General features: G+C 32.5%; 1 protein-coding gene across 1 annotated transcript in view; it reads left to right on the forward strand.

Annotated features, from left to right (window-relative positions):
• LOC111451342 overlaps positions 1-9,751 on the forward strand; it is a 21,872-nt gene that overhangs the window by 6,949 nt on the left and 5,172 nt on the right. The window contains exons 10-26 of the mRNA XM_023091721.1: positions 76-153; positions 1,013-1,072; positions 1,188-1,345; positions 2,512-2,713; positions 3,922-4,038; positions 4,340-4,425; positions 4,518-4,622; positions 4,717-4,788; positions 5,426-5,514; positions 5,790-5,938; positions 6,458-6,601; positions 6,683-6,790; positions 7,051-7,161; positions 7,781-7,885; positions 7,985-8,095; positions 8,804-8,982; positions 9,144-9,618. Of these exons, the coding sequence (XP_022947489.1) occupies positions 76-153; positions 1,013-1,072; positions 1,188-1,345; positions 2,512-2,713; positions 3,922-4,038; positions 4,340-4,425; positions 4,518-4,622; positions 4,717-4,788; positions 5,426-5,514; positions 5,790-5,938; positions 6,458-6,601; positions 6,683-6,790; positions 7,051-7,161; positions 7,781-7,885; positions 7,985-8,095; positions 8,804-8,982; positions 9,144-9,618 (2,349 nt within the window). The remainder of the gene's footprint in view (positions 1-75; positions 154-1,012; positions 1,073-1,187; positions 1,346-2,511; positions 2,714-3,921; positions 4,039-4,339; positions 4,426-4,517; positions 4,623-4,716; positions 4,789-5,425; positions 5,515-5,789; positions 5,939-6,457; positions 6,602-6,682; positions 6,791-7,050; positions 7,162-7,780; positions 7,886-7,984; positions 8,096-8,803; positions 8,983-9,143; positions 9,619-9,751) is intronic.

Genomic DNA, 9,751 nt, shown 5'->3' on the forward strand with positions numbered 1-9,751 from the left:
TTTTTTTTTTTTTTTTTTTTTTTTTTTTTTTTTTTTTTTTTTTTTTTTTTTTTTTTTTTTTTTTTTTTTTTGTAGGGACTCATTGTTGGCTATCGAAGTGTCTTGAGAACCTTTATTTCTGCGTTTATTGCATCGTATGAAATTAATCTTCAGGTACACATTTCAATTTGATGCTTGCTTAGAATAGTTGATGCTTGGTGCAGATGGATTAGAGGGTTTTTTTTTTTTTTTTGAAATTATTTTCTAATTTTTAGAAGTAAAATTAAAATTTTATTTTTTAAAATGAAAATAAAAAACAGAATTTTTCATTGATGTACTAACGTATACAAATACAAAGGACATAAAAAACTTGTACTCAAAACTAAAATACAAAATTCTAAGCTTAACATGCTTGAGAAGGAACTAACCGCTTCTATAACTTCAAAAGCTACCCGTGCTTTACAGATAGCACATGCCTAATTTTACGGATTTTCTAAAGCTTTGCGTCATGTACTTCTCCAAGAAAAACTATTACTTTCATCTTCAAATACACTCCAAAAAGACTAGAAAAGCTTGAAGCAAAAAAGAACCAATATCTTCATAGAAAGAAGCAGCAACACTAAGAGGACGAATGAAGACCAACCACCTCAAACCAGATATTTCGAAGTCCCAAGACCTTTGAAGTCCTAATCAGCAACCAGGAAAAGATCCCAAATCTTCACAACTAAAGAATAGCTGCAACAAACTTAGAAACTTCGGAAAGGCAGAGAAATATAAGATTCCCAAGTCTTCAAATTAGAGTTAACCTTGTACTTCTTGTTTGACCTCATTAGTTGTTTGGTTTTACTTGGGCCAAGTTGTTAATTGGCTTCGTTAGTTTGTTAGTTAGTAATTAGTTTAATTATTAGGTGAACCATCCTCCAATCTTTTGTACATGCAGTTATGACTTTTGTTGAGTAGTCGTAGAGTCCAATCTCTTAGATGCTAGGATTCATTAATACCCTTCTCTTATTCAACTTTATCTGTATTGCAGGTGGAGGATGCTACCTTCCGGTCAATTTTGGATATTCTTTGCAATATATACCGTGGGGAGGTTTGGATGTATAATGATCATCAATTGTGATCATTCTGTACTTGTTGCGTCTTGTTCCTGCTACATCATTTGTTGATAATTTTCTGTTTGTATTTTGTTGCGCATGAAATTGCAGGAGTCACTTTGCATTCAGTTCTGGGACAAAGAGAGTTTCACTGATGGTCCTATTCGGTGTTTCCTTTGTGACCTAGAAGGTGAATTTCCTTTTAGGGTCGTAGAATTTGTTCGTTTTTTGTCATCTCTCTGTGAAGGAGCTTGGCCAGCAGAATGCGTGTAAGCAGTGTCTCTACTCTCTAGTTTTTGTTGGCCTTGAAATCGCAAGAAAAGCGCTCTTACCTTTGAAATCTGAAATTCTTAATCCTTGGGTGGAATATCATGTTGAATTACTACATTTTCAGCTGACTTGAAAAAATTGAAGTCAGGAAGCTTATGTTGAATAAGAAATTCTTAATTCTTTTTGTACGAAGAAAATACATAATTTTTTAGTTGGATCTCCGTGATTAGAACATTTTTTATCGAGAAATTTCCTTTAAGTTTTCTTATCAAGTAACTTCATTGGTTTGTAAGTTCTGAAGCAGGCTGTCCTAAGTCTCTCTTGAAGCCTATTGTTGGATCCTCCCTTCAATATACCTAATTTGGATACTTTTTTTATATCATTCGCAGTTTCTTTTATGACTTTCAGTTTTGTACTGTGGTTCTTAGCTTGGTTTGATCTGTTTTTTTAGTTCTTTTTGGTTGCTTCTTTTCACTCCCTTGTTGGAGTTTGTTTCTTTGTGCATTCATCTTTTTTCATCTCTTAATGAAAAGTCTTGTTTAGTATTAAAAAAATGAAAAAGAGAGAGGAAAAAAAAAAAAAAAAAAAATATTGCAAACCAGTTAGTACACTGCATCAAATAACTAATTGTCCAACATTTCGTGAATTTGTGTACATTTAGGTCCAGCTCACCGTTAGGGGTGTAAAATTATGTGATCATTTTATGTGGTTCTTTCAGTAGAAGCAGATACTTCTTTTTCTTATATTGCTGGTACCTTGTGCGACATTTGAAATCAAGGGAAACAGGAGTTTTAGAGGGGTGGCCGTCTTAGGGGAGGTTTGAAGTACGGTTAGGTTCAGGTGTTTGTGATCAAGTCCATAGGCTTTTGTACTTATCCTGTGTGTTATCCTTGACAAGTTCAGCTCTTTCTTTTAATGCTTTGGCTTTGGCTTTGGCCTTCATTTTTTTTTTCTTTTTTTTTTGGTTTGGGCTTTTTTTTTTAATTTATTTTTTATTGCAAGCTAGGACACCCCTTTCATTTCCTCTCCGAGTGTATAATTTATTTCTATTTGCTAGTGTTATCTTTACCTATGTTCCCACATTTTGTCACCTCACCTTTATTTATTTATTTATTCTATTTGTTCTTATTTTTCTTCCATCTGATATATTGATTAATATCAATAGGTTTAACTTCCTAGATAAATCTGTGGGAATATCATCCTTGTTTGAGATTAATAGCAGTACCTCGGTGGATCGCATCCCTGAGTTTGTTGAGACCCAAGAGCCATTACTTGTACCTGGAATGGAGGGACTGTTGATTCCCTGTAAGACACGTGGACAAGTTTTGAAAGTGGTTGGTGGAAATACTGTTCTTGTACGTTGGGAGGTAAGCAAATGAATTAATATTATTCTTCTACTTGTACCAGTTTATCTTGTTTGGTGTTTGTGGTCTTTATCGCTTGCAAGACATCATTTTCAACATTTTTTTTTGGACATGTAATTTTACGTCTTTTGCATTGCTACACAATACCTTGTCCATACAGTAACTATGGTATTTGCTTTATTTTCATTGTCACTACCCCTAATTCCATCCGTATTTAGTTCTTCATTGTGCATGTACCATTGATTATATGCTTTGAATGCGGATAGAATTGGTGAAAGCTGGACTCTTTAGTTTGGAATATCTATGTACGATATAACTTTGACAATTCAACACACAAGACACGTGTCTAACACTTATTGAACATATTAAATATATTTTGGGCACTTGTGAGCATTATTTTGAACAATTTTTGTACACTTGAGATAGTGTTAAAGTATTTTATTTATTTATTTATATTTTTTAAAAGCATATTAGCCTAGGAACATGGTTAATTTTACGTTACTCACCGGATATTAACCCATTTAGAAAAATGTTTATTTATTTATTTTTTTTCAACAGAGCTTAAGAGGTTGAAAAGTACAAGTAGAATCTAGGACTTTTATGATGCTCTCCAGTTGGTATGAAAATCAAAACAAGAGCAATCACAAAATTTATAGACATTTTGGCACATAGATATGGATATTTATTTGGTCTTTACCTTTTTTAAATACTTTGTTATGAGAAATTGAATAGTTAGAGAATTAATCTCTTTTTGTTTCTTCAAAAGTTTCATTTCTCGTTAAAAAGAGGAATTGAATTGTTAATGGTCTGTAATTAATTTCTCCAACTTGAAGCATTTCATCACTTCTTTTCACATTGATTTTTTTAATGTGAAATTTTTGAAGGTTAGTATATAATTTATTATAATTAAAAATGTAGTTTAGTTAGTGTGCCTTTACCATGTTTATATTTTACTTAAAAAAAAGATGATGCATCAAGTGGTGTGTTGTATCGGTGTCCTATTTTTCTGTCAGTGGTTCATTACGATTTAGTTTTTTGACTTTAACCATTTAATCTAACGTAACAGAAGTTTAGGATGAGATGATATATTTATCTTGAGTATATCTATTCAAGCATTAACTTAATATTGAAATCTTTCCGTTTAAATTAGTCAAATTCTTTTATCAATTTTATGTTGACCTTTTTTTTTTTGTAATATCGTTGTTTTGCAGTATAAACTATCAGGGATACTCATATTGCTCATGCGTTTGGCCCAAGGAATGTATTTGAACAACAATGAACAAGTTGTTATACTTGACTTGTTCAGTCGGATGGTTTCCTTTAACACGGTATTTTGTGCTTCTCTTTTTATGTTGTTTTGTTATTTTAGTCTGCCTTTTGAACTCTCTATTACTATCAATGTGGTTTTAAAGTTTCATTATTTTAAAACTTCTCTATGAACTGTTGGCACCCGTGCTACATTTTGGATTTGTAGAGCAAGGATCATAAGGGCATGTCGGGAAAAGAATTTTAACATGAGAGAAGCAAGTCACCCATCATTTTGGCCTTGCTTTGGTTTATAAAGCTTTCTTACTGTCACAATTATGACTTTTCTTTTCTTACTTACCATTGGAATTTTTTTTTGTATAGGCTGTCTGTTCTGCTTTAATGGATGCTACACAGTTTTTCAATCCTCAAGTAGCAGACTCAGCTCGTCCGATGGAAAAGAATATGTGGTGATTTAAAATCCCTTTCATTCGATTTAAAAGTTCCGTTACTTGGAATACTTATTTTTCATTCATCCATATAAATTAGTATTTCTCACCAGGGTGGTTGAGGTTATTTGCGTCTTGGTCAGAAATTTATCTCCTAATCCAAGTAATGCTGCAGCAATGTCCATGGGCCTGAATATTTTGTCAAAGATGTTGAAATGGTAATCTTATAATTCTTTAAATTCTTTTCCACTTCGCAATGTTCTTTTTATGAATTCCTTTTATTTATTTATATTTTTTTCATCTTGGTCCTAGTTTTCCTGCTACAGTCACTCCAGTGGCACTCAAGGCAAATATTTTCAATGTTTCTGGTCGTGATGCACTGAGGTGGAGCATTCCTTCATCTTCATTTTCTATTTTGTTTATTTTTGCTTGAAAATATTTATTATTCTGTTGCTAACTTGCTCGTTTTCATCAACTTAATACTGCATTAATTCATATGGTTAGTTCTGTAAATCCTAATAATTGGATTCCAACAGCAGCACAAAATTTTCTTAGTCGATTACTATAGGTAAAATTATGAAACAGTTGGTTTCAATTTTGCCTCACAAACTTAATAATTTTACTCTAAACATTTTAAATTGTTTCATGGAAATCCTTTGTTAGCAAGCTCCATTAAAAATTTCGAACAGAATAAAAGACTGAGGGTAAAATTAAAATTTTCAAAATATTATATGAAAAATTGAAACCGACTACTAGGTTATGAACAATATTGTTCCTGGGACATCCAAGACTGCCATCACTTTTGTATGGGTTGAAATTTTGGTATTTTAAGGTTTGATGTCCCATCCATAGTCTATGGATCCTTTTTATGAGGAAGATTCTTTTCTTCTTTCTTTATTCTTAAACAAATGTGTGGTTGTTATACATGTATATCTACTCATATGCATCGTTAATTAACTTCACTGACTTTATTGAGTTCACAAATGATGATTTATTTCTTTCGTTCTTTATATTTTTTCAGTGAATCATGGCTTCAATTGGGAAAGCTCGCAAAGATGTTGCTTATTGACTCTGAGTATAATGATATTGACTCCCCACTGTCTATATCATGTATGTTTTGCTGTAGCTTTTAATAGTTTGTGGTTGATATGGTTTATTTCGTTTTGGCCTCCTCACTTTCTTGACTTTTTATAGAACTGGGTGCTGTAGTATTTTATTAATCTTTCTAGGATTCTTTTTCATGGGTTACTCTGTGAAATTTCAAGTGAGACAGTGAAACTCAAACTAGTTCTTGTACTTGGCAACCTGTTCTTGTTGATGTCCTTACTTCAGTGCACGATGCATACTAGCATGGTCTCATTCTGGTGAACTGTTGAACTTTTCAGTATTGGACTTTACCATGCAGCTAGTGGAGACTGGATTAGAAAATGATGCTATCCTAGCTCTTATTGCTTTCTGCCTCCAATATATTCTAGTAAATCATGAGTACTGGAAGTACAAAGTCAAGCATACTCGTTGGATTGTAACTTTGAAGGTATGTTCCCTTTTGTAATTCATATTTTCTTGGCCTAAGTTGTTTTGTTTCTCTGTAAAAGTCTCTGACAATAAAATCTTACAATTCTACCTTCAGTTGTGCGAACCAATTTTATTAATTGTTCTAGAAAATTTTTAAGTTTGGACATACTTTTTTGTAATCGTCTTTCAAATTGAATAATATATTTTAAATCAATTGCTATAAGTATCTTTTGTGCCTGACATGATCTTTCCAAAACTATTTTTCTCTAATATTGCACTGATTTAAAATTTAGGACACTTTTATTCTTTTATCAGGAAACTAGCCTTATCTTTTAATGTCAAGGATCTACGTTAGCTTGTAGTTGGGAGGGTCTTTCTTTTTTTTTCGTTTTATTAAGTTTATTTTAGGAAGTTGGCTGGTTGGAACTTTTTAAATTTGAATAGTTTACGTTTCATGTAAAAACAAAGAGGAGTGTCTTGGTAAATGCTTGGCTCAAATATTTGTTCAATTTCTGTGTCATTATCCATTCTGTTGCAGGTGCTTGAAGTGATGAGGAGATGCATTCTTTTAAGCTCAGGTACCGGAAAACTGGGCCCAGTTGTCCAGAATATGCTGCTTTCTGATTCTTCCATTCATAACACTCTTTTTCGAGTGGTTTGTACGACTAGACAAGCTCTTGAGGTCTGTCTAACGAAAGTAGTTTTTGCCTATTTTAAGCTTATTTGTTTTTTTATTGCTGACATGGGGGATTATATTTATCAGAAACTATATGTTAGCCGTCTTTCTGATCCAAGGGAGATTGAGGGGTTAGAACATAGCATCTGTTCTGTGCTGGAAATTCTTTTCATCATGCTCTCTTCATTTTCAAAGGTATTTCATGATTGTATCACTTTTTTGTTTTTTAAGTGCGATTGAATCTTAGTTACATTATACAAGCTTCGGATTGATATAATGGTTCCATCTTCTTCTTAGTCTTTATGCATTTCCAATCGAATATATTTAGGATTCTATTATTGTTTTTCATTATATTTTTAATATCTTGATAGATAAATTAATATCATGAATTTATTGTGCTTGATGAATTAGAAATTGGTGAGATTAGCTGTATGACTTTAATATATCCATTTCAGGATTTGTCCGCAGCACCTACCGTCTTTCATCAAGCGTTGACGTCTTTGAAAACTAAACCAATGCCTATAGCAGCAGCCGCCATTTCTTTGTTATCATATTTTCGAAATGTGGTATGAATATATTTACTTTTTGAAATTCCGTTTGAAAAATTATTTTCCGATAAATAACTGTCGTTCCAATAATTCATAAAATATCTTGAAATGAGTGAACTGAACTGCTCTGTAGTTTTTCTTTCCTTTGTTTTCTCTTCAGAAGTATATTAATAAACTTAGGATCTCATATTCACCAATCAACCTAAAGGAGTTTGAACTTAAGATCTCCTATTCACCAATCAACCTAAAAACCTAAAAACTTAAAGCTGATGAGTTATAATAAATTTAAAATTAAACTTTTAAAAGTTTAGGGGCATAGTTGAAATCTATCCCAAAGTTTAAAGATATTTGGTATAATTGAACCAAAAATTTATAACAAATACCTTAAATATGCATTTCTTTGTACTATTTCATAACCTCTTGTGCTTTGCAATTCTGTTTTGTTTTCTACAAAAATAGTCCATTAATCTGCTTATAGTCTACATTTTCCATTTATCCCCCTATTTGCAGCTTTTGCTTTCATTAATGAAATAATGTATGGATATGACTGATTTTTTATTTATTTATTTCTCTTTCATTTATTTTTATGATTTTTATTTTCTGTACCAAAGATTCATGAGTTGTGACATTTATGCAGAGAGTACAAGTCGGTGCGGCAAGGGTACTATCTATGTTATTGTTAATCACAGACGATTTGCAACCACATTTGTCTAGTGCATGCTTTAGTCTCGACGATGAGCAGGTGTAATACTCTTTCTTGAGATATTTCCACATTGATGATTTCTTTTTCATTGGACTAATTATTTTCGTTTGTGATGTTTATTTATTCTCATGATTTTAGATAACTGATTTGAGGCATTCAATTGGGTGCATACTTCTTAAGAAATCTGTGTGGGACGAAGACCTCTTTGTTGCCATAATTAACATGTTGACTTCAGCAGCACTTTATCAGGTTGGTTCTCAAATCTACTTATTTTGTGGTTATTGAAAAGGAGGACGTACATGAATATAATCTTGGGCAAATGTTTGCATCCTTATGTGTGTTATGAGTACCGGTTGATCAATAATTCACCTTATTTTTCTAGTTACGATCTATTTTTAAACTTTTGTACAAGAGTGCGAGAGTGGAACTACGAAGCTGTGTTTGGTCTTGTATGTCTCCTCTTGATTTCTTTTGGATAAAAAATTGTATAAAATGTCAAGGATTGCAAGGTTTTTTCTATTTTTCCCTGTAAATTTCCATGATTGAAAGAGTATAATTTAGAATACTCCTATTATTTATATATACCGCTGAACTTTGTCATTTGGTTCAAATACTCCTATTAGTTCAAAAGTTTTAATATTATTCTGGACTCTTCATAAATGTTTCAAATCATAAATGTTTCAAATTTACCATGGTGATAGAAAACAGGTAAAATTTTTGAGAAAAAGTCATTGTGTCTAAATGTCGTTCTTTTGGACTTAATCCAAACAAGTATCCTATCACCACTAAGTTGTTTTAGGTTACCAGCACACTGACTTGAGGGTAGTTTTGAAACGTTAACGAAAGGTCAAAGGTAATGTTGCAATTTTAGAAAGTTCGAGGGTAATATTAGAATTTTAGAAATAAATGTCATTATTCTGACTTGGTATTTGTTTTCTTCATTCTTCCTCTCTGCAGCCTTCTTTTCTTGTTGCTTTATTAGCTAGCAAGGAGAATTTGAATGTTCAGCTAAATTCCAGTGGTGGTGTGAATCATCAAAGTAAAGAATCTTTGCCGGCTTCATCAGGGTTGGAGAAATCAAGTTTGATTGATGCGCTTGTACAATATCTAAAGGAGGCCAACAATCATGCCAAAAGGTTCATTGCCTAAAAGAATCCTTCCCGATTATTGACTGATTAATCCATTTATTTGTACAATTTTATTGAGGTTCTATTTTCTTTTCAACGGGCGCTAGATTGCTTGTGTTATTTCATTTCTTGTCTTAACATTAGATATGTTTGCTATTTTTTATCTACAGCAACCTCCGGATACAGCTGAATATACTTAACTTTATGAAGGCACTTTGGCAGACAGCTGGTCCATTTATAATGATTTTGGATAGGATGAAAACCTCAGACAAGGTTTTGGAACAATTGACAGACAGTGTTTCACGCTTTCTTTCTGGAGAAACTTGTGCCCCAAAAAATATTACTGAGATGCAGGCTCTAAACTCTGCTTACAAATATCTCTCTCTCTCGTCCACGATGGAAATAATGTCGTATGACATATTTCTGCAAAAAAAGTTGCTACATGGTGAGTCAATTGCGAAACAACAGGCTGGATCAAAGGACAAAGCTGCGGTTGTTGCGAGCAATGAAAATCCAAAATCATCGGCGAGTCTCTCTGATGTTAAGAATATGTTATCAACTGCCTGTGATGGCTCCCTTTTAGGCAAGCTGACCAGGCTGCTTGCTTCCTGTCAATTCGATAATGAAACATATTACCGTGCGAAGGTGGTTTTCATTCAGTTTATTTTTTCTTTCTTTCATCTCTCAGCTTTTTTAAAAAAAAAAACACTGTAATCTCTATCCTTCTGTACTCCTAAGTTTTGATTTCTGCTTTTTTTTTTTTTTTTTTTTTTTTTTT

The sequence above is a fragment of the Cucurbita moschata genome, unplaced genomic scaffold (genome assembly GCF_002738365.1).
Source record: "Cucurbita moschata cultivar Rifu unplaced genomic scaffold, Cmos_1.0 Cmo_Scf00013, whole genome shotgun sequence".
NCBI lineage: Eukaryota > Viridiplantae > Streptophyta > Magnoliopsida > Cucurbitales > Cucurbitaceae > Cucurbita > Cucurbita moschata.